This window comes from Pyxicephalus adspersus, chromosome 3 (assembly GCF_032062135.1).
Source record: "Pyxicephalus adspersus chromosome 3, UCB_Pads_2.0, whole genome shotgun sequence".
In the NCBI taxonomy this organism is placed as follows: Eukaryota; Metazoa; Chordata; class Amphibia; order Anura; family Pyxicephalidae; genus Pyxicephalus; species Pyxicephalus adspersus.
In genome coordinates, this window is record NC_092860.1 from 48,133,943 (window position 1) to 48,161,748 (window position 27,806).

At 38.8% G+C, this 27,806-nt stretch overlaps 1 protein-coding gene across 3 annotated transcripts; it reads left to right on the plus strand.

The window, feature by feature from the left end:
* TDRD7 (tudor domain containing 7) lies at window positions 1-26,826 on the plus strand. Of its 3 annotated transcripts, none has more exons than XM_072404451.1 (17): window positions 1-220; window positions 8,625-8,841; window positions 10,102-10,243; window positions 11,330-11,510; window positions 12,598-12,707; window positions 13,928-14,136; window positions 16,289-16,842; window positions 18,597-18,783; window positions 19,251-19,362; window positions 20,596-20,798; window positions 20,902-21,036; window positions 21,409-21,495; window positions 21,851-21,985; window positions 23,000-23,110; window positions 23,991-24,466; window positions 25,801-25,961; window positions 26,312-26,826. In XM_072404451.1, the coding sequence occupies exons 2-17, from the start codon at window positions 8,629-8,631 to the stop codon at window positions 26,530-26,532; spliced, it is 3,237 nt and encodes a 1,078-aa protein (XP_072260552.1). In that variant the 5' UTR covers window positions 1-220; window positions 8,625-8,628; the 3' UTR covers window positions 26,533-26,826. The 3 variants fall into 3 exon arrangements, with proteins under 3 accessions (XP_072260552.1, XP_072260553.1, XP_072260554.1); XM_072404452.1 differs by having other exon boundaries at window positions 12,622-12,707; XM_072404453.1 differs by lacking the exon at window positions 13,928-14,136 and having other exon boundaries at window positions 12,659-12,707.
* The last annotated feature ends 980 nt before the right edge of the window (window positions 26,827-27,806 follow it).

Here is a 27,806-nt window from a genome sequence, read left to right on the forward strand (position 1 = left end):
AAGTGTATGAGCTGCCTGTGGAAGAGCAGAGAAACGAAACTGATAGGAGGGGCCGCTATAGGAGCTCTCAGCCCTCACTGACAGCACAGCCCCTCTGCCCGGGCATGGTAGCTGCTAGGCGCCGCTAGACGCTCCGGGGGCCACAGTGGTGACGGGCACAGATAGGCCTTTAGATCCTCCACACGTGACCGGCTCAGAGAGCCGAGGCGCCGTCTTACGGGTAAGCTGCTGAACCGGCTCCGGTGCCTGACCCGGCCTGGGCGGATATTTCCACGTATAGGTGTGTGATGTATGAGAGGAACACATAGCTAAGGTTCAGTCGTGTCTGTGTATTCCAGTGCTAGATAGCCAGGATCGGCTGAGTGTGGAAGATATAGCAGGGAAGCCGGGGCTTGTGATTGGGCGTGGCCTGGGTACAGGTGTGCGGGTACTGCAGGTATTATGGGTGGGGATCATACCATGTGTATGGGGGGATCACTGTGTAAGGATCATACCATAGATACGTATGTTGGGTGTCACACTGTGAGGGGTGCACGAGTTTCCTGGGGGTTCATACAGCAAGGAGTGTGAGTAATGAGGGATCAGACCTCATTGGGGTGCAGGCATGTTAGGGGGTGGGGGTTGACACCCTAGGGTGAACTTTTTCACATGGGGGAACCCTTAAAATATCTTTCTGGTGTCAGAAAACCCCTTCAATAATTACTGTATGCACAGCTCACAGTACATTAGTGTGGTGGTCAGTAGGATGAATGCCTCCTACTTTGCTGGTGATTGGGCAGAATGTCACACTAAAGCTGCGTACACACTTGCAATTTTTGTCGTTGGAAAGGATCTTTCACGATCCTTTCCAACGACAAGGGGCTGCAAGATGCATGAACGATGCTGTACATACAGCACCGTTCATGCTCTATGGAGAGGGGAGGGGGAGAGCGACGGAGCGGCACCCTGCTGCGCGCTCTCCCCTTCCCTTTCATTAGGATCAGCTGTCGTCCATCGTCCGTGGATCCGGCAGGTCGGTCGTCCGGACGATGGACGACACCGACTGTACACACGGAAGATTTTCGCCCGATAATTGGCCGATACCGATTATCGGGCGGTAAAAATCTGACGTGTGTACGTAGCTTTACAGATTGCCAAGAATTCTTATCATATGTATGAGATCCTTAGGCTACATACACACGTGCAATAATTGTTGTTGGAAACAAACGACTATCAAATCGATCGCCCGATAATCGTTAACAAAAAAAGTGAACGATGACAGGCCAACGACGCCGATGAACTAGAATGTTGCTGGAAACGAACGACCGTCCCAGTGGATCTGATTGGGCGACGATCGTTCACTATCTGGTTCTGCAGTACACTTTCTCTGCTACATGTCACTTCCTGCATCGTTCAAACAATGGTATCTAATGTGTGTACAATATTGGTGGATTATATTTCAACAAAATATTCGGTAATCGTAATCCTAAAAACGATAATTATTGCACGTGTGTACCAGATATAATGTGAACATCATTGTTAATTCAATATTTATTAAATGTGATCTATCCACAACTGATTACCAGTTTGTTAGCTGTTGCATTCCCTTTATTTTTGGATTGGGAATGAAAATTTGTATGTACCAGATTACCTTTATTGTTACAGATCAAAGGTTTCCTTTGTGGCCAATTAGTGTTTACAAACTATGTGGCCTTTGTAAACAATGCAAAATAATGCCACCACACACAGAGAAGCATAATAATAACTGTAAGATTTCATTGGTCAGGTCGGTACACCATGAATTCTGATAAGGTACTTCAGGTAGAATGCCGGGGGAAGGGGTAAATACTCCACAGAGAGTAAGATAAAAAAAACAAAACAAATCCCTCCCTGGTATATCTATGGCCCTTTTGGTGTCAGTGTCAGTAAACACTTAAGGCTGGTGAATGTCTCCAGCTGTTTTTGTCCCGGTCACCATTTGTTAAAATTCATGAGAAATCCAAGCTTTTACATTTGTCACCAGAACAAGGAGAAGAAGAAATTTTCAGTAGGGACATCTGTTCCGTGGTCAGCTGAGAATTTGCCTACCGTTGCCATGATTTTATTTTACGTACTTGTGTATCTTTGGACCTTAAGGTAAAATTACCCAATGGGACACTGACACTGTGCTAAGCAGCCATAAGGGTTGGTCTGAGAAAACCTCCCCTTTGGTAGTTGTGGATCAATTGAACCTAATGGGTCACTTCGCAGGTTGGAAGCAGTTTGGCTTGGTCACCATGTCAAAACTAAATGTCAATTGCACTGAAAACTTTTTTTTTTTTTCCTTATAAACTATATTCAGTTATGAGGACCAGGTTCACATTCCTATTCTAGATACCAATTCCTATGTGGAAATCTTCCAGGTCCATGTGTTCAATAGCAGTGATTGATTCCCACCAGGAAATGTTTGAAGAAATGTCAGATTCCCTGCCTTATAAATAGTGTGTCCTGAATCAAAAATAATCTTTTTTTCTAAACTATTGGTGCAAAATGTTATTAGCTATTAATGTAAAAGTTCCACAAAATCCATACTGTCATTCCATCATCATGCATTTGTCACCGTATCTCCTGAACTAGGTATAAAAATGGTTCATGTTCTGCTTTGAGATTATTGGAAGACACAAGGATGGATGTGGAGTCTGTTAAGGGGGATTAATACTTCCACACATCTGCCAGAGACCTGAATACAGGAACCCAAAGGGGCCTATTCACACTAAAGCATCTATTTAAAAAGCAGTGAATCTGACATTTCCTGTAACATTACATGGTGGAGAATCAATTACTGCCATTGAAAGACATGTACCTGTAAGATTCTCCACCAGGGAATGTTTGAAGAAATATCTGATTCACAGCTTTTTTAAATAGACCCCTTTGTGTTTGTGCAATGCACATATTTTGACGTGTGGTATCATAACATGGGATCTGTGCTCATTTTGAATGACACTTTACAGCAGGGGTTACCAACTTTTGTCACAGAAGAATAAAAATTTGCCATGGCCCGGAATAGGGGGGACCGAAGTTACAACTACAATGCCCAGCTATTCTTTGCAGCTCCGTCTCCTGTAACACATTGTAGGGAGGGCCGTCTGCACTTCTGTCATCTGCGGCCCCCAACTCACCAGCCTCGGACTGGCACTAGTCCGGGGGTTGGGGATCTCTGCTGCTGTACAGCATTATTAGCGGAAAACATTGTACATTCTTGTATGCACTGTTAAATAGAACACTGGGACAGAGGCTATAAAAAAAGGTTATGTGTTTTTAAAAATTATAAGTGCCATAGACCTTGATCCGAAAACATGTCAAAATTAAAAAAGAAGAAATATGCGTCTCTGCAATACCTTCACATTTTCTTGTGGTTTATTCTATTAAACATGCTACAGAAAAATAAGCAATGTGCTAGAAAGCTAGCAATGTATTGCAAAAATTGACAACACAATGTATTTTTTTGCTGTGAATTCCAAAGCATATTATTATTATTATTAACAGTATTTATTTATATAGCCCCAACATAATACACAGCGCTGTTAAATAGGGATTGCAAATGACACATGCAGACAGTGACACAGGAGGAGAGGACCCTGCCCCGGAGAGCTTACAATCTAGGAGGTGGGGGAAGTACACAAAAGAAGGGAAGATATGTAGTGGGCAGAAGTAGTGACGGTTTCAAAAGACAGAAGAAGATGAGTGGGCAAGTTTGAAAAATGGATTTTGATTGCTCTTTTAAATGAGCAGTAGTAGTAGTCGAATAGGAAAACAAGGAAGACCACTGCAGAGAGTTGGGGCAGCTCTAGAAAAGTCTTGGAGCTGTGTGATGAGGTTATGAGTGAGGAAGTCATTATTAGGTCATTGGGGGAGCGAAGAGAGCAGCTAGGGGAGTATTTTTCTAACAGGTCAGATAGGTAAGTGGGACAATAACTGTGCAGGGATTTGAAGGCAAAGCACAGGTTTGATTCTAAGATGAAATGGAAGCCAATGAAGAGAACTACAAAGAGATGCAGCAGAAGAGGAGCGGTGGGAAGGATGGATGAGTCTGGCTGCAGCATTCATAGTAGATTGTAGAGGAGAGAGTCGGGTTAGTGGAATACCAGCGAGAAGGATGTTACAGTAGTCCTGTTGAGTTTTGTGGTCTCTGGGGACAGGTGGGGGCAGATTTTGGAGATGTTGCGCAGGTGAAAGTGACAGGACCTGGAGATGTTCTGAATGGGGATGGCCAGTCCATCCATATTCAGGGCCCAAAGCACTTCTATAAAAAACATCAGGCAAGTGCCAAATTATAAGTACTTTGAGAATTAATCCAGGGAATAACTTCAAAATCATCATCACCATCTTCATCCTCTACTTGCACATGGTGTCAGTCTTGCCTTCTTCATTTCTGATGCATCACAAAAAAACAGACCTCTACTCATCTGCTCCCTCTGCCTCATAACCTTTTTGTTTCAATCCTTTTTATTGGGGTTTTCATTTTTATAACATTACAAACATCAGGTGATATATACACATTGTAACATTGCAAAAAAGAAATTTAAAGGGGGGGGATTTTTTGCTTATGCTCTGCTCCATGTGAGTCAAGTCATACATTTCCTTTATCTTTTTCATTCTGGGTCATTCTGGAATGTTACATTAAATACAGACTTATGTGATGTATTATCATTTGGATAACTAACTGGGGCTCTCCGAATTATAAAAAAAATTTGATTTGTGGCTGTAATAGACTAGAGAAGGTAATGGAAGAAGATTCAGAACCCATTTTACCAGTAATCCTTTATTACATCTTCCCCTTCTCAGCTGGAATTAAAATGGTCAGTACTGATCTCATATTACTGCTGATAGTGCTTGGGCCTAGTGGGCTGCTAGACCTGATCTCTGTAACCTAAAAGTACCTGGTATTGGAAGCAGCTAAAAAAGTGCAGGGAGGAGTGCTTGTAAAGTGATATGGGGTCAGGAGGCCCATTCTAGAGATAATTTGCAAGGACAAGGCGACTATGTCCCTTTATCAGGGGCAGACATGGGTAGGTTCAAGTGTGTGCTAGTGCACAAGGGCCACAGACCCTTGGGGCCCACTCTTGGCTACATCAGGCCTACTCCTTACCACAGAAAAACGTTGCAAAAATCCACATATGGTGCAGGAAGCAACAAATCTAATGAACATTTCTGGATGGACGGGCAGGCTGCCAAAGTCACATTGCCTGAACTACTCAATTCGCAAAGCTCCCTAGGTCAGTGATTTTCAAGCACTGTGTCGCGGCACACTAGTGTGCCGTGGGAGATCTTCAGGTGTACCATGGGAAATTCTCCAATTACCATTGTCGAGTGTCTGTGCTGTAGTGACTAGCGGTGTAATGTAATACTCTTCCATGTCAGTGGGTGGCAGTAGGTAGCTTGTTTATTCTTAGAGACAAGGGAATTGGCTACAGAGTGGCATTTTGTAACATTTTTAAATTGTGGTGTGCCGCAGGATTTTTTCAATGTAAAAAATGTGCCATGGCTCAAAAAAGGTTGAAAAACACTGCTCTAGGCTCGGTTGAACAGTGGAAATTTGTTTGGCCTATGCAGATTGCAAATTGCACATTGTGATCCAAGTTTTAGGAATGAGATGAACCCCAATGTACAACACAATGTGCAACAATTGCATTTCAGGGATTGTTTTGTGATATATGATTATAAATGGGACCCACGGTCCCCCCAGCTCATTTTATCTGCACCAAGCACTTTTCAGTAACCACCGAACTGTTTTTTGGTTACTGAGGAATTGGGTCACAATATAGGGGCTGGTACCTGCCTACAATTTTTTCCCACCCAGCTTTAATGCATTTATGTGTTGAACACCGGCCCCTGTAGTGTTAATAGGGCTTTAACTGCCATTATTTGTACATAGAGCTTTGCTTCTGTTCACTTAAGTCCAGCATGCAAATTAATGAGCCAGAATCTGTTTTGCAAGTTTGGACACGCTTTGTCCTTCTGGACTATAGAAACATTTTCTGTATTAGAGATGAGTAGAGCAAAGGTGTTTTGTATTACAGCTAGAAAAAAGCCATAGGTAGGATTGACACCCAATTAAGGGGCCATGCTGCCTCCATTGATGCTGGGGCATATTTACTCTTTTTGACTACTAACACCTGGAATTTTTTTCTTTTTTTTAAAACCTTGTTGACCAATGGCTATGGCCTGACCCTCATATTCCCCACAACAGTCTGAAGGAAAGAAAACAGGCACTGTTATTTAAAATATTTGATGATACACTTATGTTTGCCATATATGCAGTGTACATGCTGAAGACTGCAATTCAGTACTGTAAAGAAAAAGATCGAGCTGTTGAATTTGATGTTATCATTTTCTAAAAGATTGGACTCCTGTATGTTTATATATTTAATAAATTAGTTCACCATATAGTTATAGACTAGATATTAAAATACCAGCTTACACTCTAAAATCAGGTTGTTGACAGATCTAAAGCGATGGAACAAGGTAGGTGGGGTTTTTTTTTGTTAAAATCTACCCCGAGTGTGACTCCTGAATACTGATTTTAGCCTGGAAAATCCACCCCGAGTAACACTTGGGAATACCGCTTGGAAAGTTAAAACGGGTGTCAAACTCAAGTACACAGTGCGCCAAAATTAAAAACTTTGACAAAGTCGCAGGCCAAACTTGAAACTGAAAAAGCACCGCTAATACAATTCCCTGCCTCAAGAAAACAGTCCAATGTGGAGCATAATGTTATGAGTGGCTGGAACTCTCTCTTCACTGAAATAGCACCGCTACTACAAATCCCTGCTTCTATAAAACCGTCCAATGTGGGGCCACGCGTAGGCAGAGAGGCCGCTGCTCTATAGATGTGAGTGATGCCGGGAATTGTAGTAGCGGTGCTATTTCAATGCAGCGGCGGGCCAGCTGCAAATCATATTTAGGATTCCTCGGGGGGCCAAAAAAAGGACACCTCTTGTTTAAGACATCTACTTTGTGTCGGAATGTTCACAGACATGTATTTAACTTTTTATTACTCCACAAGTTTATCTTCACTTTTTAAATATTTGGTAGCATTGCTGATGGACCGTTTAACCTGAGCTAAATTGGTGGGTAACCTTCCACAAGGTTCTTACAGAAACTTGCTGGAATTTTGTGCCCACCAGACAAAATTGGCGTAACTGAGACCAGTATGTAGGACTCTTTGCACATATGGGCCTTTTCAGTTTATCCCACAAATGAACTCAACTCATTGTGTTTTTATCATTGTAGTTGTTATAGCAGTTTTATTATATGCAATATTTTTGCAGCAACCATTTTGTTCCCCTGTTGCCATAAAACACTATTAAAGTGAACCTTTCACTGAAAGATTACAGACAAGAAAAGTCAAGGACTTCTAACATGCCACAACATGGTAGCAGTAATATGTTGCTTCCTTATCCAATCGATGTAATATTCCTGAAAACATAAAGGCATTTTGTGTTGAATGCCTTGAAGTGACATCATCTCTTTAATCCTCAATTTTCCGATTTGCTTTTTTAAAGTTGTAATCTGTATTAACTTCCATAAGCCATGGTCTGTTTCTGTCTACCATATTGACTTGTATGCAGATCTGGTACAAGTCCACGCAATGGTAGATTTCATATGCTGAAATGGCTCCTAAAAATATGATGAAGCATCAAGAGTAGCCTGCCAAGAGAATAGGAACACTTAGACCAGTGGTCTGAATGTTAAAGATGTGTGCTAGGAAAGAACATTTGAAGTAGGGTTCTCCGCACACTACAAGGTTTAAGTCCTTGTCAAGCTCTGGGGTACCATAGGAAGCGCTTTACTTACTATATCCCTTGCTCCCACAGAAGAATGGGGGGGGGGCAAACTTTGGTGTTTAGCAAAGTGATTCTGTATTTTGTGTCCAGGAAACCTGCTAATTAATAGACAGATGGCTGATAAGAGGGATAAGCAGTAACTCAACAGCTCCACATATCTGCTTCCGTAGATGAGAGATTTTAATCCTATCAAACATCTACACGTAAGACATAAGAGATTCCAATATTAATCTGATAAATTCCCTTTTCTGATCGTAAACAACTAAAGTATGCAAATGTTCTTGACGTTTGTAGGTATTTATGAATATTGACAAATGTGACTTTTTTTTTTCCTGTAGCACTTTGTAACGAAATGGTATTGTGCAAATCATTTTGCATCTCTTCTGATGTACAAATGGTAATGTTTAACTAAATTTTAATTGCAAAATAAAAAAATGCTAAAGTTTTGGTCAGTACCCTGAAAAGATCAAAAAGGTTTGCAGTGGATTTTTTGATCATTTTACCCACAATGTCCATTTATTCTTTAAGCATAGAAGTCCACTGTTGTTGTTCCTGAGATAAAAGGTTGGTGGTGTGTTAATTGGATTGAATCGAGGTTGCAGAGTGCATGCACAGAAGGGCTGAGGGACTTTTAGAATGGTGACTGCATGATGAAGATCCCAGAGGAGCTGGGACAGCTGAGGTTTTTATTTGGGTCTAAATTTGAGATATCCTTGTGTATGTATTAAGAAATACTTTAAAATACTAATAACTTGGTGTGCTGTAATAGCTATATTTTGATACACCCTTCTTTTTTTTCTTCATTTTTTCTCATAATAGCAAAATGCTGGAGTCGGACAAAGATCTTGTAGCAAAAATGCTACGTGCTGTCTTGCAGTCAAACAAAAATGGTGTGCCTTTTTCCCGACTGCTAAGTGAATATAAATCCCTTACTGGAGAATATATTCCATTCAAAGACATGGGCTTCCATACACTTGAAGCATACATTAAAGCCATTCCAACAGTTGTAAGGATTGAAGACAGCCGTGGTGGCGAGGTAAGGAGTTCTGCTGTGCCAAACACTGCAAAATGACATTGGTTTAAACAATCTAATATGTAGTTCTATGATAATAAATCTATGATTACTGTGCACTTATCACTGATAATTAAATGCGATCTAAACCTTAAAGCGAGGCTAAACCCATGAGTACTCTCCTATTCCTTTTATATTGCAGGCACTTCTATCTTCCTTCTTCATTACTTCCCAAAGACTATCTTTGGCCATCTTGATTGGCTGTGCTGGGATGACATAACTCTTTCATCCCCGGCACGTGTAAGGGAACCCAGGATTGCTGCGTTTCCCAAGCAACAAACACTGGGCTGTGAAAATTCACTGCTTGGGCAGGGACCAGGCAGGTAAGAACGGTTATTGCAGAAAGGTACCTGTCCCTTTTTGCAGTAACATCCTGCCTGATTCACAGAAGTTGGGATTTCTGTTCCACTGCAACTAGATGTCCTTTTTTGTTTGCCAAAGTGGTATTTATTTTAAAACATTTGCCACAAAATGTATTTTCTCATACATCTGTTCTTGCTTTTTTTTTTGCATATCCTTTTTATCTACTTCAGCCTTTCTTTGCCATTTCCTGTCTAAAAACATGTACTCCAGTGTCAGATGTACATTATTCCTTATGATCTGACCATAGTGACAATGGTGATTTGGCTCTTAAACTCAAGAACCCCTTTTTGTATGACATTGTGTTTTGTCTGATGATATTCAAAAGAAAAACAGAATTCTATTTACAGGCTATATATGTATTTTTACAAAGTGATCATATTTCTTATCTTCACCTGTTGCGGAAGAAAGTGTGAAAAAAGAGAGACAGAATCTTAAGAGCTGTGGGTAGCATGGTGGCTCAGAGGTTAGCACTCTCTCTTTTGCAATGCTAGGTCCCAGGTTCAAATCTCCGCCAGGACACTATCTGCATGGAGTTTGCGTGTTTTTCCCGTGTTTGTGTGGTTTTCTTCTGGGTACTCCAGTTTCATTCCAAAAAAAATTTAATTCCAAAAACATGCAGTTAGGTTAATTGGCTGCCCCCCAAAAAATTGACCTTAGTCTGTGTTAATGACCTATGACAAGGTAGGGATATTAGATTGTGAGCCTTTGAGAGACAGCTAGTGACATAACGATGGACTTTGTAAAGTGCTGCGTAACGTCTCACGGCTATATAAATACTGTGTAATAAACATTTACTAATAGCAATGCATTGATTTTATTAATATTTCCAATTACCTTGGTTATCTTTTTTGTCAATTTCAGTTTATCTGCCATGCTGTGGTCTGCAAGGAGACAGCCCAGATTGCTGAGCTTGTAGCACGTCAACGAAGTTCAAAAAAGAAATCTGGTGGCCAAGTCAACTGCCAGATGAGGCTGAAATATTCTGCCCCCATAACTCTCTTTGGTAATAAGTGTTCTAAAGAATGGCTGTTTTGAAAAGAATTGATACAATTTTACTATTATAATGTTTTATCAGTTAGATAAATCTTCATACTTTTAAGCTAATAGAGTAACTGTGAAAAGGTTTAGATGGCTCAAACTGTTCTCAAAGTTGAATTACAGTTCAATGCATCCCTCTTTTCCTACAAAAAATGTAAAGTTAAGTTGAAATTAGCGTATAAAGATTTTATGTCTTTTGGGTATCACATAAAATAATAATTTTGGCTAACCAGTATCTCAAAAACGATTGACCTTCTTGCAAGGTTCTACTAAGATTTTGTGATATCATTACTATGTTGCAATCTGTTTTACCTATGTCTTGCTGAAGAAGATCCTACCTGAGAACTAGTAGTGTAAAAAGTGCTTGCTTTTGCCTAATTTTATTCTTTGGCTTTCTAATTGTTCACCACTTTTTGTGCCTTTTAAATACAAACATAATAATCATCAGATTACCAGTTACCAGTGGGCAGTTCTGAGAAGAGAAACAAATTTCTGCTTCTCTACCAAGGTAACTGCCTCCACACAGACACATTATTGAATAAGAATATACAAGCATATTGCACACCTATTCATAGGAATTGTTTTTGGAGTAAGCATTTATTATGCAAAACACATTAGGTTGTTATTGCATGTCTGGATGTGATTTGCCATCATGATTCAGTATACCTAATAAATGTGTAAGCTACAATTGTGGACATGTTAGTATGAACTGGAATCCAGGAGCCTCAGTGTATATGGCAAAGGGAGGCTTTGAGTCAGTCTTGCAGAACTCTAAGTTGTGTTACTAGATGAACAAAATATATGCCGAGTATTCCAGCTGTAAAGTAAAACAAAATGTACTGTCCAGCACATTTAAGTTCCGATTTCAGTAAATTCATATTATCAAAAAATTTTAGTGGGAAAAAAACAAAACAAAAACCTAATATGCAGACTTGATCTAGAGGGTTCATATATCTCCTGATTTTGTCTGCTGTTGCACATTATGTGGCTCTGTACTTTTCAGCCAAAATCTGATGCTTTCTGAGTTAAATATATATTTTGTTTAAAACAGGAAAACCAAAGGCAATGCTTAGGCGGCCTGGATTTGCACCCCAGCCTGATAAAGTGGTGAAGAAGCCTATAATGTCATCTGCTCGGGGAAAGGGGTCCAGTCCTCAACACTCAGCACCGATGTATGGATCTGGGCTTCTAAAGGAGGTGCCAGTGCAAAGGCATCATCCTGTTGTTAGCAGGTGGGAATATGACTAAACATGGATAGGAATATAAATAGATATAGATCATTTTACATGTTTGCAAAAGCCATATTATGAGTGATGGTCTGTTAGAGACACTGTCACTTTGCCCAGATAGGTATCGTGTCTTCCCCTAATCACCTTAGTTGTATAATCCACACCTAAGAAACATTGTAATAATGCAACTAAAAGGTGGAGTCTACTTTTGTTTAAATGCTTGTTCCTTGATTCATTTTCGCTTCCTTTTCAATTTAAAGCGATACTTTTTTCGTTCCTGTAGTTATGAGCCCCTATTTTTAATTCCTCCTTCCTTCATGTTTCCTTTGCTAATAACATCCACCCTTGACTAAGAAAAAAAAATCAGGAAAGATTTGCCTCATATTATCTACTATCTTACAGTGCAAGGCAATAAAATCTATATCTATTTTTATGTAATGACGATGTGTTTATCCAGTTGTCTACGAAGTAATCTGCTCACTGTGTGTTTCTGTTTATTGCTTTAATTACATGCGAAAGGCATGTTTTTTTCAAATAGAAGGAAGTCTTGGAAATGTGCTACCCCTAACAAAGACAGTGTGTGCTTGTGATATTTACCACATTCCATGTTCCTGTAGCTGGAGAGCAAGCTTACGTGTGCTTCAGTAGCACTTTTGTTAATACTCATTACACGGGTTCCTTTCATTTTAAGCTGATGCAGAACTAACTGGAGACTAGTTTGGCATGCACATTTGCTTAAATCATCTATTTCCACTTTGTTTTTGTCACATCAGATAGTATAGATGTCTGTCATGTGCTTTCACTGTCTGTGTGTGCAGTAATCCCCATGGAAAATTTGGGACTAGTTGTCACAAAGCATTGGTACCAGATGAATGCAAACTGTTTGCAGATTTGTTTTGTCCCAAAATGTGTGTTAAATTTTATTGGGTCAACAAAACCTTACAAAAGATGCAGTGTTTTCAAAGTAGCTCCATTTTTTTTCTTCTGGCATTTGTAAATAAATATGTTCTTCTTTTGGCTGAACCTAGTTAAGTTTAAGCAATATAATTCAAGTTTTCTTGAGGAAGCAGTCTTTTTAATTGAGAAACAGTCTTTATATTACTGTCTCTGACAGGCCTGAGAGAAAAGTAACTCTTCCTCCCCGCTTCCAGAAAGAAGAAAACCAACATATGTTTCAGCAGACCTCTACAGATTCCAATGGTAAGTTGCCAAAGAGAAATTGGTATTATAGCTATGCAGCCTGAACTGGCCAAACCTTTAATGGGTGGCTTTAACACTATTCAGGCTAGGAAGGGCCACCACGCGGCAGTGTTCATCAATCTAATATATAACCCTTTCCACACACACTGCCACCATATGCTTATTTTTAAAATAACGTTCAGGAGAGAAGGTTCCACTATTAGCAACAAAAAAGGTGTGTGTGTGTTCCCTCTGATAGACTTACATGGCTTTTTCTAGGCCAACACATAGGAGTGACTAATATGACCGTCCAATGAAAGCAAAGGTTAGGAGGATTGAGAGTTTTTTTTTTTTTTTTTTTCAGACTAAAGAGATTTGGAATCGTCATTATAATGTCTTGACTAGGATTCTGCAGTATACAACAAAATCCCAATTTTTATTACACATGTTGTAACGTATCTGATCTGGAAGGATGTACTGGTGGATTATCTGCAGTTATGAGCAGTTCTAAATCTTTTTCATGAACAACTTAGCTACTTTTGTGAAATAGAATCTGTTGCAGTTTTTTTATTTGTAGTTTAATTACAAAATGTTTTTATTTTAGGGGTCTCAAAGGTTGCTAAAATGTGAATACAAATCAAGCTTTTTATTTATTATAAAACTGGTTATATTTAAGTGACCAGTACCAATCTTCTCTAGACATCCATCTACAACCTGACAAACCAGAGCCATAGTCTAACTTTCTGCATAAGCAAAATGTAGATTTCTTTCTCAGATGAAAAATGTGGTCAGCTGTAGGGATATGAAAGGTATACTCATGCACATAAAGTGCATGTCAGTCCTTACGTCAACATTTTATATTAAGCCAATGCTTAATCACAGTACATTGTCTTACGTTGAGCTTCTCCCTCCTGAACTGGACTATCCAACCAACACCTCCTCCACAACATCTGGGGTAGGTGTTCTTTAGTCAAACAGAATAGGACTACAGAGTTGATAGCAATGTTTGAAATCTTAGTGTACATTGGCACTAAGTTTTCAGTTCACTACAAGAATTTGGGTCACTTGATTTGTGGCATATCAGTTGGTATTATTTTATGTATTGAATGTTTTTTTTTCTTTATTTTATCCTGACATACACATAAAAGTGTAGATTATTCAATCTTCCTGTATTTCAGTATCAGTCAGATTCTCTTTCTTCTTTGTATCTGTATTAAGTACATTTGTTTGCTTTGTTTTAGCTAACGAGATACAATTTGGCAAACCAGCGCTGCTCGGTAATTTCCATCCTAACCTCTCTGTAATTCAGAGCAACCTGCGTAGTTTGTTCAGCAAACATAGTAATGGTGTTCCACTCTCCAAGTTGCCTCAGATGTATAAGGAGACATTCAAACATGATTTGAGTGATGAGGTGCTAAAACAGATTGTTAACTGGACGCACATTTGCACGGTAGGGATCAGTTGTGCTTTCTGGTATTTTACCACTGTTTTTCAAAGTTTGTTATCATATGTTTGAACAGAAACGTTTGGAAAGGTGGAAACTTTACAACTGTGTCAGCTTGCAGTTATGGCTGTACTGGCTTATTCTGTGTTTACTATCTTACCAGTCCTTAGATGTAGTGGCCTCCTTACTTGTTTTTTTGTGTTTTGTTTTTTATGTTGTATTCCTCCAGATAACATACTTTTGTCTGTGGCTGTGCTTGCTCACTATGGTTGTCACCCAGTTTTTTTGATTTGGATAGCACAGGCCTTCTTTTCTTCATCTCCTTTACTTGGCCGTATAGGAATAAATACTTGACAGAAGATGGCATAAAAGGAAGATTGCTTAGTTTTTACACTGTGTTACAGCCTCAACAGGTATTTTCTGTACTTGCTGAACCTAGAGACACCACATTGAAGGACTGGACTAGGGGTTTATGAATACTGCTCGCAACCTTGGGAAAATCTATATCTTTTATTGTAATACTGTGTTTCCCCGAAAATAAGACAGGGTCTTATATTTATTTTACCTCTAAAAATCACATTAGGGCTTATTTTCAGGGGATGTCTTACAAAAATCAGTTTTTATTCATGTACAAAAAAAACACAGCTTCATAAGCAAACAAGGGCAACATACCAAGAAAATCTGCTGACAATTAACATATGACTCCTAGAGTAACATGCAGACACAGAAACAAAACTTCCAAAGCGTTGTTGACCACAAACAGTAACCAATAAAAATCTAAATAAAAGCAAAAAAAAAAAAAAAAATCAATATATATGCATTGCTGCTAATGAATGAAATACTAACAAGGACCCTTTGAAAAAAGAATCCTCCAACCTCCTAATAGTTGTGGTGTCACACCAGAGTACCGTAGGTTAATTAACCCTGGGATTTGTTCACCCCTTGCTCCAGTGCTTTGAAAATCTTCTGCTCTCTCCTTCCTCTTGGTATCCCTCCGTGTACCACGTGACCGCACCCTCCGAAGAAGCCAATAGGGCCTACTTTCAGGGGAGGGCTTATATTTCATCCTTGCATGATTAGCATGTTAGGGCTTTCTTTCGGGTAGGTCTTATATTCAGGGAAACACGGTAGCTGCAAAAAAAAAATTTATACATTATTTGTTTTTACCACCTCCTGTACTATGCGCCTGTGTTTTTTTTTTTTTTTTCTAGATCATGCCTTGAGTGCTTCTCTGTCTTTGTCATAGTAGTGCACATTTATGTGCCCTGCCATCATCTAAAAAAATATTTCAATATTTTCAATGATTGGTGGTTGTAAAACAAATGTAATCTCTAATGATCATGGTCACTGGGCAGAAGAGGGAGTTATTGAAATGTAAACCACTCAAGCCATAAAGTTTACTTCTGCCCCTTATTGTTTTTATTTCTGGGGCTGCAATTTCTTTTTGTGGATGTATACTTCCAATTTTTAAGGAAAGGAAAAAGTTATTTTTCTTTTACAAACAATATAGTTTAGGAAGCATACATTGTTTGGATCTACGTTTAGAGGTTTTCGCCTAATTACATTTTTTTCCTGGGAGACCATGCTATTGTTATTCTATTAGAATTTTAGTTGGTAAACTTTGTTGGAGAGTGTTTCACCTCCCAATTTTTTACATATTCTTGCACATGGTCGGTATTAGTTTAATTATATTATTATTACGCAGTATATAGTGCCATCATATTACACAAGGCTGTACAAAGTCCATAGTCATGTCACTAGCTGTCCCTCAAAGGGGCTCATAATCTAATGTCCCTACCGTAGTCATATGACATTAATACAGACTAAGGTCAATTTTGGGGGGAAGCAAATTAACCTAACTTCATGTTTTTGGGATATGGGAGAAAACCCATGCTAAGGCGGGAAGAACCTGCAAACTCCATGCAGATAGTGCCCTGGCCGAGATTCAAACCTGGGACCTAGCACTGCAAAGGCCAGAGTGTTAACCACTGAGCCACCAATATACTTGTGTGTTTTGTTTTGTTTGAGTACCTAATCTCTATATATAATAAAAATTATTTGTACTTTTTACATGATTGTAATGCCTATGTAGGTATGAACATATTTAGTATATGTATGACCCAGTATAATAATGATGTTCTGCATATTTTTTTTTTAGGTGCAAAGGCCAAACAATCAGAATGAGATCATTCTTTGCTCATCTGCAAAAAAGCAACACAATGCTTCGAAGATTCACAAGATACACACTAATGATCAGGTTAAGGCAAATGTGCCCTCTGGTGCTTCAAAGCAGGCTTCACCAGCACCACTTGCCGCAAAAGCAATAGCTAGTGCTGAACTTAAGCAAAAAGTTTCTGAACTCTTGTCAAACTACAGCAGTGGTCTGTGGTTACATGCACTCCCCAAAGTCTTTGAGAGCACGTTCAAAATACCCTTTCCTTTGGATACGTTTAAGGTGGAAGAACTATCTGATATTTGCACTATAGAGGTTATTTCTGAGAACCCTTACAAGGGAATTCTTTATGCAAAGTCTCCCGTAATTGAACAAAATGTGAACATTGAAAAACGGGAGGAAGTTTCATCCCCCAAAGTACAGTCTAAAGAGGAGGAAGCAGATGCTCAGATGTCTACTCCACCATTGGTTATTCCTTCAGAAGCTTCCCCATCTGTTCTTGTGGTGGAATTAAACAACACACAAGAAGTTGTCATCAGGTAATTCAATCAGGGTTGTATATTTCTAAAGTGAGTAACTGCTGAGAAAAAAAATGTAAATTGATCTATAAAGTGATCTAGGTTGCAGGTTATATATGGACAGTGCACTTGCTCTTGTTTCTTATTGCTGTTGTGCTTGTCTTTCTATGTATACCCGTGTTTGTCTTTGTATAGTACTGCAAAAAGAAACAGCGCTATATAAATTATAACAAATGAAAAAAGGTATATATCAGTTAAACTCTTTTTATATAAGAGTTTAACTGATATAACTGATATATCTCTTTTTCGAGGGAAGTGGGCAAGTTACTTCCTAATGAAGTTTCTAGTAGAACTCTGGTAAAGTGTCTCTGTCATGAGAGAAGTGTGGGGGCTGCCATTGAAGGCCGCCTAAAAATGCTAGATGCCTGAATGTATGACTGATTTTAGCAGGTTTCAGTCACAGTCCCTGAACTGGCATGCTGCAAATAAGTGTTAGGTTTATTTAGGCTGCTTATCTCTTTAACTGTTTGACATCAAAAGTATTGGGATGACAACCAGGAAACTACCATCTTCAAAAGGAGACTTCAGCAGTTGTGGACTCCATTTATCTCTCTGGACCTTTTTACAAAAGGCAAACCAAATCTCACCTGCATTGGTTTACTCTGAGCATGATTGAAATGCCCACTCATCAGCTGCCAGGGAACAGCTTGTGCACACTTCTGTACAGTTCTTTGTAGGGTTAAGCAACCTATGTCAATGTCAAGGCATAAACGATTTTTTACCAGTCATTATTCATAAATGGGGTTTTAAAAAGTAAATTTGTAACTGATGCTATTTATTCTTAAAGTAAGAATACATATAACAGTGTTCTCCCCAGAAATTTTGTTCAGCTGGGTGGTAGGAAGCTGTAGCCGGGTGGTAAAAAAGGGGGTGTGGCAAAACATGGCAAATTTAGTGCTCCCAGTTGTTTATGCCATGGGTATCCAGTAACAGAAGCAGACAGTAGTTTCATAGGTATAGATTTGTGACAGGTAGGTATATATTTAGGGGCCCCACCCCAATGCTCCTTGCTATGTTTGTGGCTTCGGGGTCCCCAATTTGCACTTTCAATTTAGGACTCCTAGTTGTACTTTCCCCTAAAACAGCAACCCCAAACTTTTTACATTTGTGACCCCCATATCTTCAAATTCTTTGAACCTGGGGGGCTGCAATTATAGTAACTAGTATCTATGAGGGTCCCCTGTACACCCTGAAACTTACAGGTCATTGTGACATACATATTAGGAGATATGGAGGTTTATACACACTGGATACATTTCACAGGCAGATTTTTTTCAAACAGAAATCCGAGCTCGTGCTATGAGATGGGGGCGGGGCTGCCTGTGTCCCCTTCACATGAAGGCTGAGCTGTGTGCAATCCTCTGAACGGATGACACACAGCAGCCTGAGATCTGTGCATGCGTGGATGAGAGCTGCCGAGAGCTGGGCGGGGTATTCAAGTCAGCCTATGATGATGATGAATCAACTATGATATAATAATAATAATGATAATAATAAAGTTTTCAGACATGCAAGTAATCTTCAGCCGCAGATTGGAATTAGTTTGGTGACAAATTGAGATTTTTATAGACTATGCATCTTGTAGGGTTCATTCCTTTCTTTGCTATACTACACACAAACTGCTATAAATGGTTCTGGTCCACTGTAATTATACAATATTCAATGTGTCATCGTATAACATTAGTAGTATGCATATACTCCTTTTTATTTCATAGGTATGTGGGTGAAGGCTATTCTGCTGCGCAAGAACGCATGGAAGATGAAATGAAGGAGTTTTATAGTAAAAATGCAAATCCTGTGCCATCACATTCCCTGAAGTCAGGGCAGCTTGTGGCTGTAAAAGCAGAAGAGGAAGCCTGGCTGCGTGCTCAGATATCCACAATTGAAGATAATAAAATCAAGGTAAGCATATTTAATTTGATAAAGCCACCAGTAACATTGGTGTTTGAATTGGCATGCAGAGCCTGGGGAAATTGCTGCACTTGGAGTACATGTTGCATGCAGTTTGTTCATAAATGGGCCGTTGTATTGGGTCCAGCCTTAATGAATATACAGTTTGCCCAAGTGAGAAAAACAAATATTTATCAGGGTTTATTCTGTAATATTAAATAAAAATATTGGCCTTATTTTTTTGGATGTGTGAATGACGTTTATGGAGGGCTACATCAAGGTCAACTCTGGTGTAATGGAAGGCTTTTTGATTCTTGTATGTTCACCTCACCTTAACTTGTCTGAATTCTGTAATGCGTTTCATTGATTTGTAAGTTGGGTGACTCAGTGGCTAGATTTGCCTGTTCAGGACTATGTAGGTAATTTCAGTCTATTTATATGGTATTCCTTTAATTCATTTGTTACATTTTATTCCATAGGTACTCTACGTGGACTATGGCTTTAGTGAAGTGGTTGACAGTGCTAAAGTCAGCCTGCTGAGCAAACCTTTCCATTCTCTCCCATTCCAAGCCACAAAATGCAGACTAGCAGGTACAATAAATCCTAAAATGTATTTGTGTTGGAGGGTAAATGCTTTGTCACATTTATTTCAAATGCCACTCCTTATTTCTGCACTGATAAAGTGATAACCTTTTTTATCTTGCATGCAGCTCCATCTGACAGGCCTGGCTGTAAATGATTGCTCCACCCAGGGCTAGCATCAGAAATTTATGGGCCCCATACTAAATAAACTTCCCCTCTCTCTTATTTAAAAGTTTCTGCATTGCAAAAGTCAAGCTCTTTTGTTCAAGGGCTGGTACATAAGTACCCGTTGACTCCCTCTGATGACAGCCCTGGCTCACCCCTCTCCTCTACTTGTCAATATTGTAGGCAGCAGCGTGGGCCAGTGTTGACCCATTACAAATGGATCTGCAACCCAAATTAAGGAAATACTGAACCAGACAAGACATGGAAAGTGTCATTGCTGAAACAAGCAAGCACTGTGTCTCCTTCCTGGCTGTGCAGCTTGACATGTGTGTTAAGAGTAACTACAGAATTAGGGTAAAAGAGCTGTTTGACTTTTGACTCGGATTTAAAGCCCAACTCCATCTTTTAGTGCCTATTAATAATTTATTTTTTTTTCATCATGGTACCTATACCTGTAATGATGTTCAACCTCTGTTCTGGTTCGAGTACTTTGAACCTAGGTTTGTGTTATTTTGCACGTTCAAGAGACTTGCGGTACGTAGGTAGTCTCTAAATAGTCAGGGGACAACACTTATTATTGCAGTGAAAGATGCTTATTTTTTTTAGCCAAATGACTGGAATTGGAACTGTCATAAAAACAAGAAAAGGTGACCTTTAAAAAGACTTTGTGAAGAACATGTGACAGATAGGCTGTAAAATTTATTTTTTATTTTCTTTATTAATATTATTTGTGAACATTTATTTTTATTTCAAGTATTTTTTTGTATAGAACTAGTTATTTAATTTATTGGGAATATTTTAGAACAAACTAAAGGAATGGCTTTTATCAACCAGTTCTAATCAAAAATAACTTTTAACACCCCAGACAGTATGAAAAAATATCTGTGTTGCGGTTAAAATCATTGCATTTATACTACCTAAATATTTATTTCCTCAATTCACCTTATTTACTCTGCTGATATTGCCCATAAAGAATTACAAATATTTGACACTGCCTCTCCATAATTGCATTTGCAGCATTTATGAATGTGCTCATTATACCATCTCTCAATTTCCTGGTTTACATTTTTTAAATAGGTTTGGAAGCTTTCTGTGATGATCCTGTGCTAGTGAAAGCAGTAGAGGCCAAAGCCTGTGGTAAAATTCTTGCTGTAGAAATGCTGAAAAGGACAGAAAAGCCTCTTGTCATACTGTATGATACATCAGGAGATGATGATATAAATATAAATGCTATCTGTCTGAGAGAATTATGTGATCATTCTCTGAGTGTACAGTTGAAGGTCAGTGATCAGGCTTTTTCGTTTATTTTAAAACAACAGGTTATATTCTCAATGTAACAAGCACATCAGCATTGTTTTAAAATTATTTTTTTTCTTTTTACAGGTATCTGCTTCTTACACGAATGTAAATGTGACGAATGTTTGTTCTGATGGTACCTTATTTTGTCAAGTCCCATCAAAGGGCCTGACCAAGCTGCATGAAACTTTGCAGATAGTTGAAAACCACTTTAGTTCTAAGGTATGCCAATGTTGTAGCATTAATGTAGGTTAATCAGTACCTTTTAGGGTATCATCCATACAGTGCATAAGTAGGAAATGAAAATGTTATGAATGACACAAGTGTTTTATTTTTTAGTGTGTGTATATAATATATCTGTTTAGGAGAGGGGTCCATGGAGTCCCAGTGGCCACTGCCTTCAACTTAGAGATTTGTCCAGTGCTGCTACTATAGTTAAAAAAAAAAGTTTGTTAGCAGCTGCTTGGATTCTGTGGGACCCTTCTCTAGGACAGAGTGGGAGCATATATTCATTATTGTGTATATTAGCAAATGCTGAATGTTTTTATTTTCTATATTATCAGTACATGACATATTTTTATTTCTATTTACTAGACTGTCACCTCGGATTTTTTTGTTTCCCTCCCATTTTGTGGAAAAATATGTTTGTTCCACAGCAAGGGAAAATGGGCACGTGTGGAGGTGAGTTTTTCTCTTATCTAAATTTTTTATTTAGGAGTATTCTTGTCAGTTCAGGCTAGGCTACTGGTACCATAGACAAGAAATTCAGACTTAGGCTAAACTACTAAATCATGTGTGGGATACCTAGAACGTAATATGCAGTTGTCATTTACACATGTGTGCCAAGGCAAGACCACAAAGAACCATACCAAAGTGATCAGTTGGCTAAGCAGCTCATTTCTACCACAAAGCCCAGAAGCCTTCGGTCTCTGTTGTGTGACATGTCAGTGGCAGGATTTTAGGCATAGGAAATTATTTTTATGTAGTATGATATTTGAAATGACTGAATCATATGCTTTTCATGATCTCTTTGCAGATAACAAGTGTCCACAGCAGTCGCACAATAGATGTTCAGTTCCTAGATTCTGGAACCATTGCTGCCGTGAAAGTGTCTGAATTGAAGGAAATTCCCTCTCAATATCTGCGAGATGTAATCTCAATACCACCTCAGGTACTCAAACTTTTGCAACTTTTTACTGTATCATTTAGTTTCCCCCGTCATTTTACTTTTCTTTAAAAAAAAAAAAAAAAAAAAAAAAAAAACCTTTTGAAATTTTCTGTATGTTTCGTGCATTGTGGGAAAAGTAAATATTTATTGCAATCGATAATACAATTGTTTGATCAGTGATTTTTCGCTGCTCCTCTTTTTCTGTTCTCAAACATTTGAGCTTCTTTTTTATATCAAAAATAATTGATTTACTATTTGTGTTTGATTTAACCCCCCCATGCCTTTTAATTCTGTCCGTATTTCCACACAAAAAGTGTTACATTTTATTGCATGGAAATTTATTTTACATTGTAGACCTATAATTCTTAGGCATAACTCGCCAAAATATGTCTAATATTTAATACATTTAATATTAACTTAATAATAATAAAATAAAATAAAAAATTGTGAAACGTAATATAACTGTACAGTAGCATGTATTATATATATTATAAAAAATTTTTGGATTGGACTCAATACAGTAACTTTGTATTGAATCCAATACAAAATTATTTGAAATTCCCGACGCATGCACCAGCGTCACCGGTAAACCCCGGAGAACGTCTCTGGAGTTGCTGGGAGAAGATCGAAGAAGGAGGACGCCGCGGGAGGACCTGCAGGGACAAGTAGGACGCCGGGGGACGCCAAAGAAATAAGGTAAGTGTGTTTTTTAGCGACCCCTAGTGTGACTCGGGGTCGCTTTTTGCATGGAAAATCCACCCCAAATCTCACTCGGGATTACTGCTAAGGGGGTTAAAATTATTTATTGAAAAATCTGTGTGTGTTTTGCCTGCATTAGAAGTACCAACTCCAGGGTCCAGTAACATCCAGTTTTGTTGGTTAGAATTGTCAGGGATATCAAAGTAGCTTGTTTGGCTTTTATTTCCTCATTTATTCAGATTCATGTAAATTATATCAGAATACTTTGGATGCTTTCACATTTTAATACTGCTTACTTTTTTTTTTTTTTTTCTGTAGGCTATAAGATGCTGTCTTGTAGATCTTCCAGTTAACATTGGTATGTGGACACCGGATGCAGTGTTGTGGCTCAGAAACACAGTTTTAAACTGTTCAGAGTGTAGCATCAAGGTAGGATTTCATAGAAGGTATAACAATTTGTCTCTTCTTTTGTACATCAAAAGCAAAATGTTCTGGGAAATATCTTTATGTGCAATGCACGTAGGTAGTTTATTTAGTTAACCATTTTGGGGAGCAGTTATTGAAAGGAACTGAGCTTCTTTTACTTAAGTTACATTGCTGAAATTCAATTCTGATAGGTTAACTGTTAGGTTGAATTTCAAAATTGACAAACAAGCCTTGGGTTAGATTCTGGAGACCATTAAAGATAGTAGAGCTTACAGGAGCTAAAGATTAAAAAAAATCACTTTTAGAGTTCAGAAAGCCTTATATGCAAAGCTCCAACATGTTTAATTAGAAAGGGGGATTGTTCTATAGGATGCCTTCACAATGTCAACTTAATGCTGAACTCCAAGTAAATAAATCATTGATAAACATATGTTGACCCGGTAAACCAGCCAGGAAATTTGTATTTGTACTATATCCAGTCCTAAGATTTACATCTTTGGTAATCTAATTTTTTCTATTCAGCAGTTAAAATATAGCTAGTTTACCTTCTCTTGTGATTTGCTCTGTGAGCAGCAATGAACTGATGTGGTCACCTTCTGCTCTCTTGTTCAGTCAGCATGTTCCTTTTAATCACATGTGCTTGCAAGACAGTTAATTAGCTCCAAGTGCTACTAATCTCTTCCAATCTGGGTAATGCTGTATAGGCATTTACAAGATCCTAAAATAAAGGAAAGCAACCCACTTTGTGCCATCTTGCTTTTGGTAAAAAAAGGGGGGAGGGGGTGTAAAAGGACTTAAAACTTAAGTTGTAAAAGGCACGCACACACACCATCCATAACCTTGCTTGGAAAGTGTTTAACCAAAGAATTACTGTTCTGCACAGGTAGTGAAAATAGATGAAGCAAAAAGAATGGTGTACGTTTACCTTTTCACATCAAAGAACTCTGCCGATTCTGAATGGAGTGTCAACCGCCAGATCACAAATGTGGAGTCATGGAAACAGAAGAACTTTCCCACCACTACTGCCTCCTTGTCAAAAGCCAAAGGAGATGTTGGCACACATACAGCCATACCTCGCAAAGATCAAGCTACTGTTACAAAGAAACATATCCCTGAGCAGACTAGTACAGCCCTTTCCTTGGATCTGCCACCACCCCTGCCTCTGCCAAAGAGCAGTGAACACATGGATGTTTTTGTATCTGTGGCTTGCCATCCTGGCCATTTTGTCTTCCAGCCATGGCAAGAATTGCATAAGTTGGAAGTAGTTATGGAAGAAATGCTTTTACACTACAGCAGCACTGAAGAGAAGACAGTGGAAATTGAGAAGAATAAAATATATGCTGCAAAGGTGGATAACAAGTGAGTACATGGCTTAAGTAATTTTTTGGTGTATGTCTACATTGTAAACTCTCTAGGTTGAGAAGAAGCTGAATTACAGGCAAGAATAAATAAACCTACATCTCTGACATACCACATAGGTCAAATGTTACAGCAAACAATATCTCCACACAGGCCTTTTTAGCATTATCCTTTCCAGATATTGTTCTTTGTGGATCCCAGTTTGGGCTGTCCTAGTGGAAGAGGAAATAAAGGTCTACTCTTACCAGAAATATGATGTTGATTGCTTTGTCCTTTAGTGTAAATAGTTATTAATGAATTATGGAAGTTGCTTGTTACAAAACTTTACGTGTGTGTGTGTTTTTGCTTACCACTAATAATAAGAATCTCCTGCACCAGCGGAAGTTTTTGGGCTGTGTGATTTGGCATTACAGACATGTTCACATTGTATATCTGACAGCTGTGAAATGCTGGGGAGAGAGATTAAAGCCAAAATGTCTTTAGTATATCATCCCAGCTTATCAATACTTATCAATACAGCTGTTTGGATTGAACCTGTCGGCCTCTGGCCAAAAACTTGTGATGATAAGAGGACTGTGTTCTCCCCAGCCTCTTTTAGCTGAGTGCACCACCTGGCACTTTTTGGTAATCACTCGTCTGTTTTTGGGTAGTTACTACAAAGATGTGTCATATTACAGGGACTGCCACCCACTTATAGTTCTTCCCACCCAGCCTAAAATCATTTCCTTCGGGGAATGCTGGGGGAAAGATAGGATTTTTTTTTTAAATGGGGGGGTGGGGCAGTCGTTTTCACTTTCCTTTCTTCTAACCACCCCACCCTCCGCCTACATAGGCATTATAGTTTTGTAAGATTGACCTAAAACCTAGATTTACACCTAAAACAAAGGCAGACATGTTCTAAAAATTAATTACATTACCTGTAGTTTTTGTATACTGCTGCATATAGTTATTTTCGTCTCCAATTATTATCATCCCCTTATATTGTTGTGGGTAAACTGAAAATCGCTTTACCTGGTCACATGGTTGGGAGCCACACAACTGCTGGCAAGGTGAAAAGAACAATCCATGGTTTTGCCTTTTTTTTTTTTTCTTTTTTTTTGCCCATGTCCAATCCACACAAATAAGATGACACCATCTATCGTGGCCATAAAAAAAAAACACAACAGTCTGATAGTAAAGTATTGGGGCAGTCACTTTATGTGCGGGCCTTTTTTAATTCATCACCTGTTTTGTGACATTTTCCTATTTGTTAGTGACTGATTTGATTTCAAAGCTGGTATGAGTTGTTTTCAATCTGTGTCCCTAATAAAGGAATCCTTACTTTTTCTTTTTAGGTGGTACAGGGTTCTCTTGAAGGGAATCCTCACAAATGGCCTGGTATCTGTGTATGAGCTGGATTATGGCAGACATGAGCTTGTCAATAGTCGGCAAGTGCAGCCTCTAAATGACAAATTTAGACAACTACCTTTTCAGGCTGTAACAAGTCAACTTGCAGGTAAGAAAAGTTATTGGGAGCAAGAACTAAATATCTGTGTCCAACACACACAAAAAAGATACATTTCCTTAATATAGTAACAATGTAACAAGCTGTCCTCCTTAATATGTAATCCCTCAAACGTGCAATTGCTAAACAGTCAATAACACAACCATTAAAAAAGCTATCTGCATCCAAATATTCAATCTTCAGCATATCTGCATCAAAATATATATCTAAAACTGAGAATATTGGTGGGAACATGTCATTGTACAAGGTATATAAATACCTAGGGTTTACGTTTTTTTTCCCCTAATCATTTTTTATGTAAATGTTTAAATGCTTGTTTGTTATTTCTGTTTTTCTTGTAGGTATTAAATGTGAGCAGTGGTCTGAAGAAGCTTCAATTGTTTTCCGAAACCATGTAGAAAATAAGCCTCTTGTGGCCCTTGTTCAATCAATTATTGATAGCACCAATTCATGGGATCGGAAGGTCGTGGCATACTTGGTGGATACATCACTTCCAGACACTGACATATGGGTTCATGACATTATGTCCGAATACCTTGTTGAGTTTTCAAAGCCACAGTAGAGTGCGCTTTACAGACCACCAGTGATCTTAATACAGAAGCAATAACAGATACATATAGCCTGATCTTTTATGAATCTACCTGATTCTTCTACCTTCTGAATTGCTGATGGTTCTAAAGTTTGAAAAATTGAAACTTGTTTTCTGTGAGAGATATTTAACAGAATAATTTTGTTTACATTGTTTAAGAGTTGATTTTTTTGCACATTGTTTAATAATATAGCTGTACAAAGTTGGAATATATTGCAGAGTAATGTTTATTTAACAAATAAAACTGCAGGAAATGCTTTAAATGTGCATTTTAGGTGGATTTCTGTGTAAATTGATACATCTACGAGGGGGTGCTGAGAAGTTCCTGGTTTTGCCCACAAAGAAGAGAGCTAGCGTTATGAAATAACACATTTATTCAACATATTACCCCCTGAGACTGATGCACCTAGTACAGCGTAGTTGCAGTTTTCTAGACTGTTCAAATAAAAGTCCTTTGGGCCGTAAACCAGCTCTTAGCAGCATCTTTGACGCCAGAAATGTCCTAAAAATGTTACCTTTTCAGGTGTTTCTTCAGGTGCGTTGGACGTGTGGGCGGGTGCATTGTCCTGCCAAAAAAAGATCCCCTTTGGTCAACTCTCCATGGCGTTTCGTGTTATTTGCCTCCCTCAGCTGGTCCAAGAGGTTAGTATAATACTGTACAGTAATACAGTAACCCCTTGGGAGGTAGTCCACCAACAGATTACCTTATTTGTCCCAGAAAAAAAAGGCCATGACTTTTTCGGGCGATTTCTGGATTTGAAACTTCTTCGGCCGCGGGGACCCGTTGTGGCGACATTCCTTAGACTGTTCCTTGGTTTCAGGATCATAGATGTGGAGCCAGGTTTCATCCTCAGTCACTAACCTAGCCAAAAAGTCCCGTGCAGCTTCAAAATGGGCCAAAACGGCTTTGGATGCTTCAACTTGTTCCTTCTGATCGCTGTTCAAACATTTCGGCACCCACTTCGCTCAAAGTTTGCGCATGTCTAGGATAATGGTGATAACAAGCCCAACACGTTCCCGTGAGATGTCAAGTATCTGCGCTTTTTTGCGAATATGGCTCATCTTTATTGGTGAAATGCCCAGTCTTGAAACGAGATATCCAGGTTTTGACAGTGCTGTAGGAAGGACACTTCTACCCCAGTGTTTGTAACATCTCAGTGTGAACGTCCTTTGCTAACTCTCCCTGAAGAAACAAAAACTTCATGACGGCCCATAACTCCAATGACGTGAAACCTGCTTGTGCCTCT

Bases quoted from the DNA above. Each gene is read 5' to 3' on its own strand.
- TDRD7 (XM_072404451.1), top strand. From the start codon at position 8,629: ATGCTGGAGTCGGACAAAGATCTTGTAGCAAAAATGCTACGTGCTGTC. The intron at 10,244-11,329 runs GTAATAAGTGTT...TGTTTAAAACAG, and splicing joins TGCCCCCATAACTCTCTTTG to GAAAACCAAAGGCAATGCTT. The intron at 23,111-23,990 runs GTAGGATTTCAT...TGTTCTGCACAG, and splicing joins GTTCAGAGTGTAGCATCAAG to GTAGTGAAAATAGATGAAGC.